Here is a 13,095-nt window from a genome sequence, read left to right as displayed (position 1 = left end):
ATACAGGATTCATTTTCATCCTTGTGGATTTCCGGCTACAAATATGAAAACCATATCACAGACCTTTGCTTGCATATACATTCACATATACTGTATATATAAAATACATATAGGAAATTGGCACTGATAATTTGTATAATGGGGTTTTGCATTGTAATTCAAGTCTATTATGTTGGCTCACAGCATTCTCCTCTTGTTTTGCTACACTGAAGATGAGGACCCCCCAAATATTTATTCTAACATAAGCACAAAGTATTTGGAATTACTTCACATACAGTAGTTTTTTTCCTTTTTTTCACAATAGTGGTTAAAACTTTTGCAGCCCATTTGTTTTAAGCCAGTTCAGGGTCACCAAGGGTTGTTTTTGCATCATTATCATCTGGAACTACAAAAAATAGCTTCTTTTTATAAATTATACATGTCTGCCCAGAGGGGACTGGGCGGTCTCTTGGTCTGGAACCCCTACAGATTTTATTTTTTTCTCCAGCCTTTGGAGTTTTTTTTTTTTCTGTCCACCCTGGCCATCGGACCTTACTCTTATTCTATGTTAATTAATGTTGACTTATGTTTATCTTTTATTGTGTCTTCTATTTCTCTATTCATTTTGTAAAGCACTTTGAGCTACATTTTTTTTTGTATGAATATGTACTATATAAATAAATGTTGATTGATTGATTGATTGATTTTTATCATTGATGAAGCTTTTCATTTAATCTTAATATGTGAATAACCCAAACTTGATTCTTGGGTACCAGGTACTGGAAAATTAAATATTTAAGTTAGTTAAAAACGAGAATAAAAAATAGCAACAGCTTTCTCATGCTCAGACCTCCTCAAAACAATTTTCAGTGTATCATTTCCTGATATTAAAACATACCTTATCAAAAGGAATTCCATATTTCTTCAGAATTGATGGTGAAATTAGAGTCATCTTATGACGGAGAAAGGCTTCACAGCTCTGGGCACTATTTGGGAAGAATCCTGCAAAAACAACATAATACACAAATTCAAGATCACATTCCTGAAAGTATTTTTTTAGAAACTTACAGTTTTGACAAAGGCAATGCCACAAATGATCTAAAAATCAGATTTACATTTCTTCTGCAGCTAAATGGAACACAGTATCAGTCTGCATTTTGATTTTTGGTTTTAGATATTCCGTGAGAACCCTAAATCCAAAGAGGACTGTTTCATTTATGTTAGGTAGAATGCCCAGAGGGGACTGGGCGGTCTCATGGTCTGGAATCCCTACAGATTTTATTTTTTCTCCAGCCGTCTGGAGTTTTTTTTGTTTTTTCTGTCCCCCCTGGCCATTGAACCTTACTCTTATTCGATGTTAATGTTGAATTATTTTTTTATAAATTATGTCTTTCATTTTTCTATTCTTTAATATGTAAAGCACTTTGAGCTACTGTTTGTATGAAAATGTGCTATATAAATAAATGTTGTTGTTGTTGTTGTAAAAATAAAACTGAGTGCCATTACGAACAACGCTGCACCTCATCTCCACTAACACTGAGGAGTTACTCAGCAGAAACGTGTCATCAAAAGCAACTGGGACTCCTTTATACCAACAGCAATACACCTGCATAATACCTCACTGGGACCGAGACTACCAAATTGCACATTTTCTTTCTCTTTAGTGATTCTGGTGTTTCTAGGGGTGTCCAACTCCAGTCCTGGTGGGCCACAGTGGCTGCAGGTTTTCATTCTAACCATCTTCTTCATTAGTGAGCCATTTTTACTGCTGATTAACTTGTTTTGCCTTAGCTTTTATTGATGTGACTCAGACCCCTTAATTGTTTCGCTTTCCTTAATAAGCAGCCAAACAATAATGAGATGCAAAACATGAGCAGCGCACCTGAAAAGAAAGAAATGTGAAAGTCTCAGTCATGTTGGTCTGCTCTGGTTACCAATACATCTTGATAATGGTCTTAGAAGAAACAGAAAATCAACAGTCTGCTGTGGCAGAACGAGAGCAGCAACAAGTACTGATAGTCAATAACGTCTTTAATGAACAGCAACAATCGACTTCTCATTAAGGAATTGGTTGGAGTGAAACTGGTGGGAGTTTGAAGCCCCAACTTAGCAGGTCATCTGTTGTCTTGTTTCATGGCTCATTTTTGTTTGGCTGCCATTTAATGAAGAAACTAATCAATTCAAAGGACTGAATCCTTAAAAACAGGGCTAATAAAATGAAGGGAAAGGAGTTAATTAGCAGTGAAAACTGATTAGGAAAAGGGTGAGAATGAAAACCTGCAGCCACTGCAGTCCTCCAGGACCAGAGTTGGACACCCCAGGTTTAGACCATAGTGTCTGTCTGTGTGTGCATACATATATATATATATAAAATTCTTTTCACGTTTGAAACGGAAATTACGTACGACCACAGAACATATTATAATACAGGAATTAATCATTTCGTTTTTGGATGCCATTTTTAAATCATCTTTATGAATTGTTATTATTTGTGTGAGAGTTACTTTACTGATATTGAAAAGAAGTAAACACAAAACACGCCAATCTATACCATAGAAGTGCACCCCACGTCGCCCTCTCCCAGCCCTCCTCTCTGGACTCTAGCGCTGAGCCGTTCACCGCCAGGTGCGTTCTGACAGAGAAGTTTTATTTATTTGTCCACGAAACTGCCACATTATAACTTTGTTTTAATTGGCAGTACTTGATAGTAGAAGAGATGAGGAAAACAGCTTTGCGTCTTTCTACTTTATAACTGAGCCGAGCTGTAAACAATGTGAAGACGACTCCGCCTTCACCGGCCAGGGGTCATGAGAACTAAGTGAACGCTCGGAGGCGCAGAATGTCGGGCTGCTCCGTTGGGTCGAGAGCTTCGCAGTTTCGGGCGGCATCCTCTCTTCTCGCACTGTTTGTGACACTTCGAGTGCCCCGTTGGCTCCTGAGAGAGTGGAAATCATTGCGAATAAGTGTGATCAGCGCCATCTAAGCAAAACTCTCTTTGTAAATTGTGCTTCACGACTACTTACTGGCCCTTAAGGTGAGTTCAGGTCACTAAAACCCTGCAACATTCAAGGTGGCTTTTGTGATAAATTCTTTTAAGAAGATGGAGGGTTTACATCTAAGAAGATGTACCAACCTCTTCATTTTAAGTTTTGGACTTGGGAATTGTTTGGACCTTCTGCCCGTTAAACACGGAAGGGCAGTATCCATATTTCTCAGAATAATTTTTCTCTTAAATCACAGGCACGTAGTGCAAGGTTGTCAGGCAAAAATTTGCAGGATCGTAATTTCTATACCACAGCGGTTGTGTAGCGCTTTTCACAAGGGATCTGCTACCGAGAGATGATCCAAATACATTTAAGCTGCTAATAGTACTACTTACCTGTTGTGTTATAGCGCCTTTAAAATGCACTTTACCCGAAAGCACTCCAGTATTGCTAAATGTACAGTATCTTTACTTCTTACATGTTAATGTCTTATTGTTTAATAATTTATATACTACATTTTATTTTTTTCCCTTGTACTCAGTGAGCGAAGCCACCGGGTAATCAGCTAGTATATATATAATTATATGTCTATCTATTTATGCATGTATTTATTTATTTTTTTAAAGAAATTTCCCTCAGGGGACAAATAAAGTTCATTCATTCATTTGATCTATCTATCTATCTATCTATCTATCTATCTATCTATCTATCTATCTATCTATCTATCTATCTATCTATCTATCTATCTATCTATCTATCTATCTATCTATCTATCTGTAGCCCGTCTACTCCAACTGTGTGTAGAAAGGGGCCCCAAGTTCTTCACTCTAATGTCTAATTTGTTAGGATTCTACTTACTTTAATATTTTACGTCTCGGGTTACATTGAACAAAACATTATTAATTAAGTATAGCAATATACTGGACAGGTTATAACAAATAAATAAAGGTAGATTAAGTTACCTGTTACATTTGTTCCCAAAGCAATAGTTTATACTACACAAAAAAAACACCAAGAAACAGAGTTATAAAACAATGATAGACTCCCCGTTTAATTATAAACCGGCAAAACACAAGTAATAAACTGGAAATAATCAAGAACTATACTACACTATTAATAATATAAACACATTCACTCTTGTCACTCTATTTAAAACAAAACGTTGCAGGCCCGATTCGTTGCTTGTGAGCGTTGCGACCAAAAACCTATCAGTCCCTTCACTCCACCAGGAGCAACAAAACAAAATAAACAAGTACCCTACTTGGTAATGTGGTTATCAGTCCAACAAATCCTTCCAACCTCTCCGCCTCTGTCCACAAGCAGGGAACCGCTGCTGAGATAATCCAAAATCGCCTCCAATTAAGCGAATGTCTGCCAGGATCATGTTGAGCTGCGTTAGCTACTGCCTCTTCACCTTGCTACTTCCCTTGCTGAGTTAACGAGTGGTTTATTCGCCGGATAGACACTGCGAACGTCTAATCGAAATTCTCCGTCTATATCAGCAGTTCATATTCTGGTATCGTGCTGATAATTTGTCTCCCAAACTTTCTGTTACACCACTTCAGCGTCACACACTCTCCTTCTCCTCGCTCTTCCTTCTTCTCCGTTTTTTTCCTTCAGCTGGTTCTTCCACCCCCTTCCGTTTTTTCTATCCATCCAACTATCAAAATAAAAATCTTCTTAACTACATAAGCGAACTACTATATGAAATAAAATGAACAGTTTAAAACACAAACATTTACATTTTTTTACATCAGTAACTTATTTACATAAATCAGTTAGTTAAGCACATTTTTACCTGGGCTATCTATCTATCAGTATACTGCTGCTGGATTAGTATCTATCTATCTATCTATCTATCTTCAATAATTCATCAAACACAGCATCTAGTTGCTAGGGGTTGGGACATTTTCTGTGTTAATTATCTGGTTTGTTTGACTTAATTTTTATTTAAATGGCATTTGTTTTATTTATGGTCAACACCATCATAAAGTGATCCTTATGTCTTTTCATTTGTAAACCTGCTTTACCTACTGGTGTACATCGATTCACAGTAACCATTTATTTCATTTCAATGGTAAAATGGAACTAAATCCTAATAACACTGGGGGAAAAGACTGAAACCAGACAGTCCTGAACACAATGCTAGTTTATTATAGGGTTTATATACCCACACACACATACACGTGCATATTCACTGACAGTTTCAGTTATCAGTCAAAAACATTTGCTTTGGGAAGAAATCTAAAGTACCCAGAGAAAGCCATAAACATGAAAAATATGCAAGTGTACAAGGGATGTACATGTACACTTCACACAGGTGGTGACCTAGTTAAGGCATAATTTGAACCACATTTCCTGACACTGTAAATCAACAACAGTATTATCCAGTATGTTATCATGCTGTTGGGTACAATATAAATTATGCTTCAAGCTACTGAACTCATTGTTATGGAAGCATTAAATAAAAAAATTAATAGGGTTATACAGGGTATGGTTACGCCATTTTCAGATAGAAATTCATAAAACTCATTAAACAGCAAGTTGATTTTGAATCAAAGGCCTGCCACATGTTAGCCTCAATAGTTTTTGGTACAGTTTTTTGTTTTGTATGTGTAGGTAGCCATGGCATTCAATTAATACTAGTGAGCCGCTGTGGCCTGTATAATCAGTAAGCTTTGCACTCATATACTATATAGCTAAAAGAATGTGGACACTCATCCAAATTACTGGGTTGTTTCAGCCACACGCATTGTTAACAGGAACATAAAATCAAGCATACAGCCTTGCAATCTCCATTGCCAAACAGTGACAGTAGAATGGGTTGCACTGAATAGTTTGGTGACTTTAAATGTGGAACTGTCAAAAGATGCAACCTTTGTCACAAATCAGGATGTGAAATTTCAGATCTGCTAAATCTGTCCTGGTCACCTGTAAATGCTAATATTGTGAAGCAGAATCATCGAGGAGCCACAGCAACTCAACCATGAAGTGGTGGACCAAGCAAACTCACAGAGCAGGACAGCCAAGTGCTGAACTACAGTGCACGTAAAAATCACCTCTCCTGTATTGCTTCATTCACAACAGAGTAACAACCTGCTTCTGTAAGCAACATCAACACAACAGCTGTGTGTCAGGAGCATCATGAAATGGGTTTCCATGGCAGAGGAACTGCACACAAGCCAGAGATCACTATGCACAATGCCAAGTGTTGACTGGAGTAGAGTAAAACATGTCGCCAGTGGACTCTGGAGCAGTGGAATCGTTTCCTCTAGGGTGATAAATCATGCTTCTCTATCTGGCAGGCCAATGGATGAATCTGTGTTTGGAGGATCCCAGGAGAATGCCACCTTCTGGACTTCATATTGCCTACTGTAAAGTTTGATGGATGAGGCTGTTTTTCAGGGTTTGCGCTCTGCCCCCTGGATCCAGTGAGTGTACTATTAATGAATTGTATGCTTTCAACTTTCTGGAAGCAGTTTGGGGAAGCCCCTTTTCTGTTCAAAGTAGTTTGACTGTGCTCTTGTGCACAAAGCCTGTTCCATAAAGATATGGTTTGAAGAGTTTGGTGTGGAGGAAATTGAGTTATGACCTCAACCCTACTAAACAATTCTGGGATGAAATGGAACGTTGATTGTGAGCCAAGTATTCTTGTCCAACATCAGTACTTGACTTCACAGACGCTATTTTGGCTTAAGTGGGCACACATTCCCACATACACACTCCAGAATCTTGTGAAATGCCTTCCCAGAAAAGTGAAGGCTGTTTGGGCCACAAAATCGGGGGATTGTCCATGGTTTTGGAATGGGATATTCACAACTTCATATAGGTGTGATAGTCAGGTGTCCATTTACTTTAAGGCATATAGTGTCTAACCAGCTTATGAAATATTATTCTTTTATGTACTATTTCTACTTATTAGTATTATGGTATATTGTGTTCTTCTTTCTTTTATTACATATTCTTACTTTCGTTTTTATTATTACACTGTGAAAAAATATTTCTTGAACTCTGTCAAGACAAGTGCTGATGATGTCCTTTGTTCCCAGACATTTTTCTAGAAATGGAAGAGGAAGAAGCCTTTACCTAAACACTGAATGCTTTATCGTACCAAAACAATTAATTTATTATCTTAAAGTTACAAAAACATACTACCACACATTAGACTCCTGGAACACTGGAGCAGCACAGATGCTGACCTGCTCAACCCAGGGTCTTTGAAACCGTGGCCCTCCATAACCTTCTGCCTTTCAAACTTCTGCACACTATGACAGAACCAAGAACATAGCAACCAGAGTACCAAAAACGTCTCAGTTACTCACTGCGAAAGTCCCTGTCAACTTTTATCAAGCTAAATATAAAATGTATTATTTGTGATGTGACTCATTTGCATTGTTGCTGTGGTTATTTGGTCACCGTTGTGGTTCTGAGGTGGCACAATAAGGACAACACAGCTGGATTCCAGCACTGAACTCGGTGTATCCATTAAGCCAAAAATCCCTGCTGGACGCAGTATGCATGTATTTGCACATCTATTGAAGTGTAAGTTTTATCTATCATATGTTACTAGTAAGCTGAAATTATTTAAACGTTATTCCCTACTGTAAAAACAGAAATATCGAAAGAAATTATTAAAAGGAATCACTCAGTGATCAGAAAATTGTAGTGAAAACCAATATATCATTGTAAGACAATGTGCAATTTGTACCAAATGTTTTCCTAAAAAAGCCATGTTTTGCAAAAGGATCATACTGTACATATTCTTTCAAAGCACCATTTTTATTGTACTGTTTACAAACTGCAAAACAACAATTTTTTTTGACCCTGGCTATAAACCTTGCAGAATGGCAATATGCTAAAAAACAAATTAATTTTTCTTTTTTTTTATTCCTCAGCCCTCCCCGAGGAGGTCTCAGTCAACAAGTTTTTTGTGTTATTGTGTGCTGTAGCAATTTGCAGGATAAATGGCTAACACTGGAACTCCTTTACGATTATTATACTGATAGTGCAACAGTGATTTACTGCCTCTTTCAAATAAATTACCTTAATTAAAAAGAAGAACAAAATGAGATAGCAGTTTTGTTTAATCTAAAAACCAACACTTGCAGATTATGACTTGCATTCCATGACCTTAAATACTTTAAACTATTATTGTTCTTTTTATTGGGTATGAAATACAATTACTTTGCATATAACATTCACTCAGTGGTTTTCAATTAAAATCAATCTACAAGGGCTTGGGTACTCTTATGTGTACATTGGCTACAGATCTCTAGACAAAAAGTTTAATTGAATTATGACATTTTATGCACCAAGTTAACCTCAAAATCAGTTTCTTTACTACTTTTATGTGTATTAATCATATATATCTATATACAGGTATATACAGTATATAGATATATATATATAGATATATATAGATATATATCATCTATAACAGAACAATTTTATTACTTTTTCATCAATCACTTACATGTTACAATTTACAATTGACTTTATAATTTATTCTGTTGTAAAGCACAGTGCCATTAATCTAGATCACCCTGGCCCACTAGCAGAAGCTCTGCGTACAACTGGATCGGGCCAGAGATGCGCAGGTGAGATTCAGATAAACAAATCCTAAGATTGGCTTGTGATGATATAACTGTCAAGTTGGGAAATTAAAAAATGGAGTAATTTTCTGAATATATTGAGTTTCAGTGTCAGTTAAAGAGCTCACCTCCTTGTGAAGTACGGCACAGGGAAGTGAACTTTTGAACTGCCAGTTTTATCTTTAGGCCTGTGACAAATTTCAAACAGAAAGCTGATCTTTTGACATGTTACATTTTGGAGTAAAAGACTGAAGGGAAGTGGTACACCAGCGCTGAAGGGAGACAAAAATTAATCCATGAATAGGAGGATCTGAGCATTAGGGCACATAATATTTGTAATAGAGGAGGATAATCTTGAAGATAAAGAGGAAGGACTGAATCTGTATCACTGCTGCTAAAATGTTATAAGAATATAATTTTCCTATTATTTACATTTTGTATTAATCTTTAATTTTTGAATTTTTGAAATGCGCTAAACGTTATTAATATTAATTTGGTCTAGGTTCTTATATCTTTGTGGTTTCATAGGTTTAGGTATGGGGGGTGACAACTGAGAGGTTTCATTGAAGGGATGAGCAAGGTTAGAGATTTTGTGAGACAATCACCTGCAACTGGTAACCAAAATCTCAACACCAAGTGCCAGGACCAGACATCTGCAACTGCAGAGTAAATCTTACCGGACCCTAAGGTTACCATTGCCTCCACAAATTTCACCCGTTAGCCTGGGAAAGAGAGCAGTATAACCTGGGTATCTAGACAGCAGTGGCAATGTTTAGAGAGCTACTGCGTCAATAATCCAGCATTCTCAACTCAAACACCTTATCTGGTCACTGTCCAAACAGAGTTTCCAAGTTTTCAATATGTGTGCCTCCCCAAAGACATGCAGGTTAGGTTAACTGGTGACTCTGAATTGTGGGGTGTGTGCATGACTGGTTCCTGTCCAGAACTTGTTTCTTGCCCCATAGCCCCTTATGCCAAGATAGGGTACAGAGACCCATGATGCTAAACAGAACTAGGCAAGTTTCAGAATGTTATGTTACATTTGTGTATCTTGTACCACATCATGCAAAAGTGGTTAGATGCAATTTTATTAAATTAGGGTTTAAATTATTAAATTAGGCCATTGTAAGCTAGTCTAACTCTGAAATTAGGCCTCTGAGATGAATGCAATCACACTGCTGTCTTTGAAAAGACTAGAATAGACAGAACATAAGTAGGAGCCATGTCTAAAGCTGGAAGAGTAACAATTCTGTATGCTTGCTCCTCAGATCTGATGCTGTCATCTGAATAAACAATACTACAGAAAAAAAGTTTGCTTATGTCACTAGTGGCAATGTGACAACCTGGGTGGGAAAAGGAAGGACTCCTTAGTAAGACAGGCTTCTTTGTTTCAGCCATGACTGCTGGAAGTGCACTTGGGCAACTAAATTCCATATACCTGAGGACATCACCAAATAAACACGATTATCCCAGTTGGAACTCCATTTTTGGTCTTTCAACAGATTTTTAGTTTCTCTATTAAAATGTTGTTAGACAGAATTATATTTGAATAATTTGCCCAGTTTTGGCAGCATTGTAATAAAACCTAGCTATTATGTATGTGAATGCTCCAATGCTCCATTTTTGGCCCCCACATAAAAGGGGACAGGAGCATTTAAGTGTCCTCCTAAATTTAAAGTTTAAATAGCATACTGAACAATGAGAATGAAGAGCATTTAAAACTCCATCAGCATGACTGGAACTACGAGGCAAAAAGCTACCCTGAAGTTTGAAATGCAAATAATCTTACTATGCAGTTTAAGGCCTTCACACTTGGCACAAAAATTCAAGCAAAAACTCATACTTAAAATGAGGCTTAGGCAGTCATTTTTAAGAGATGTCGCAAAGAGAAATTAACATTCATGTCCCAAGTTCCCTTAGTAATACCTAATTATCCATTCATATTCCAAAGGAAGAATCCCAGCTTCCTCTTCCAAGTTTGTGGATGTTCTGTAAAAGCATTGTGTGTGACTTTGAGCTAAATTATTCAAACAAATTAAATTATACATGATCATTTTTGACTATGATTTTTGGTTAACATTTAGGGATTTGGTATTCTCTTTAAAACTATCTTTATTTGGCTTCTGGCCTTTGCTAGACACTTTGCTTTACTTTAGACTTCCACATCACTGTGGCAATAAACAGATATTCCATTAAAAACAAAAAGAGATGATAACTATTATAGAGAAACCTTCCGGCAAAAACATAAAAAAAAATCTTATTAGAATATTTTAAGCTTTGTCATTTCTATTCTAAAATTAGCTTTGATATATTACTTCTTAGGTAGTGATCCCAAAGCTCAAAGTATTAAAGAAAACAACTAATTACTTGTTGCAATTTGCATAATATTCTTTATAGCTTATTTTACATTTTTTGCACTGCAATTTCCAGACTACACATTGTTATTTACATAGAATACATTGATTTTACATTAAGTAGTCATTAAATTCACACTGGTGAATTGGAGACTCTTAGGATAGCATATGAATTTAACTATTAAAATAATCACTGCGTAGTTTAATAAGTTTAATAATTTATAAACTGAATTTTAACAGAATCCTTGGATTCCGGGAAAAGCAATTTGTAAAAATGATATCTCATATTTCCCGTTATGCCCAAAACAATGAAAAGGATGGTTCAATATCAATAAGAGAACATCTAAAAACCACTGGATATGGGTCAGGTAGAGAAAGCAAGAAGATGGTGCAGTCTTGATGTAACTTGATCCTTTGTATTTATTCTTTCCCTAACAGAACAGATGCCAACAGCCATACCACACACACTTCAGAACAAGCCATCCACCTAAAGCTAAGCAAGTTCAGGCTCAGCCAGTACTTGGATGGGAGACCAACCAGAAAAAGCTTGGACTGCTGCTGGAAGAGGTGTTGGTGAGGCTAGCAGGGGGTACCTACCCTGTGGTTTGAATGTAGATCCCAATGCCCCAGTGCAGACACTGTGCTGTAAAAAATGATGCCATCTTTCAAAAGAGATGTAAAACCAAGGTCATGTGGTCATTAAAGATTCCTGGGCATCCTTATTAAAGAGTAGAGTGTATCCTGAGGTCCTGGCTAAATTGTCCACCATGGCCTGGTCATTCTGACCCCTTATCATCCCCTATCTCATATTGGCTAACTATCTCTCAACCCTTCACCACCTAACTGGTAATGTGTGGCTGCCATTGCATTATCCAGGTGGATGCTACACATTAGTGGTGATTGAAGTGGCTCACCACTTACTGTGTAAAGCACTTTGAGTACCTTGAAATATAAATATAATGAATTATTATTATTGCTAATGATGGTACCTTAAACTACATTCATGTGAAGCAGTATTACCCAGGAAATGTTTTTTTTTCTTTTTAACATATGTGGACATGTCAAGATTTGATCTATAAATAAATAGAATCTTCAGATAAAGGTGATGTAATTAGACAAAGAAACAATGCAAATTTGACTTTCCCATAATTTATTCAATGAACATGAACAGATTTGCCATTTCCATCTGTGGAAAAAGTAAGAACCTGTACACATTTGGCTGTAACAGCTGCTGTTGCCCTCTTTGGCAGAAACAGCCACAATTTGGCATTTCCTATAACTGTGTACCAATCTCTCAGTTGTGCAATGTTTAAGAGATTTCTAGCACACACAGTATCTCTGGGCTTTGAGTTTAGCATACCAGAATCCTCTATTTGTTTCATTTCAAATATTTCTTGGTCAAATTACTGCAATTTTCAGGGTCATTGTCATGCTGCAAGGTCCACTTTCAGCTAAGCCTCAGTCTTCTAACAGTTAGTCTTACATTATACTCAAGCACCCCTTTGGTACAAGGTTGATGCAAAAACTCATAATGGATTCTATGATGGTAAACTGTCCAGGCCTTGATGCATTAAAGCAGCCCAAAACCAGTATGCATAACAGTACTTTGTAGCTGGTGACAGGTTAATTTGGTCAAATACTGTCTTTGGTTTTTGCCAAACATGTCTTCTTTATGTAATTGTCTTTGCCTTTGTCTGTCCAGAGCACACTGGTCTAGAAGTGCTGGTCTTAGCCTTGTTTTTCATAGGCAAACTTTATTCTTATTCTAATGTTCTTTTTGGATAACAAATATTTCCTCCTGCTACACCTCCCATGTCGCTCTAACTTACACAGCCTCGTTCTAATGGTAGACTCGTGCATCAAAAGTGACAAGAGCTACCTGTAGGCCCCATGATGACATTCTGGGGCTCTTAAATACTTCTTTCAACATCTAGTATTTTTCTCTCTGACTGAACTTTCTTGGGTGGCCTAACCTGGACAAGATAGCAGTAGTTTGAAGTATCCACTTTTAGATGACCTTCCAGATGGTGAGATGTTTGATTTCCAATTTTCTTTTTTCTAACTTGTTAGGCATCGATAATTTCTATTCCGAAGGTCTCAGAGAGCTCTTTAGATCTAGACATGGTGATAAGACACACTTCAACAACAAAACAGAAACCAAACTAAATGTTTAAGGCTTAAATAAGA

At 37.0% G+C, this 13,095-nt stretch overlaps 1 protein-coding gene across 4 annotated transcripts in view; it reads right to left on the bottom strand.

The window, feature by feature from the left end:
- The window catches only part of LOC120532912 (lysine-specific demethylase 4C-like), a 917,975-nt gene that overhangs the window by 732,448 nt on the left and 172,432 nt on the right, over positions 1 to 13,095 (bottom strand). For 3 of the 4 annotated variants that reach the window (XM_039759396.1, XM_039759398.1, XM_039759397.1), the window contains exon 7: positions 878 to 981. In XM_039759396.1, coding sequence (XP_039615330.1) covers positions 878 to 981 — 104 coding nt within the window. Of the gene's footprint in view, positions 1 to 877; positions 982 to 4,034; positions 4,624 to 13,095 lie in introns of those variants that run through there. The other variant, XM_039759399.1, reaches the window with a different exon arrangement.

The sequence above is a fragment of the Polypterus senegalus genome, chromosome 7 (assembly GCF_016835505.1).
Source record: "Polypterus senegalus isolate Bchr_013 chromosome 7, ASM1683550v1, whole genome shotgun sequence".
NCBI lineage: Eukaryota > Metazoa > Chordata > Cladistia > Polypteriformes > Polypteridae > Polypterus > Polypterus senegalus.
Note: the sequence above shows the minus strand (reverse complement) of the source record. Positions and strands in the feature narration are given on the sequence as shown.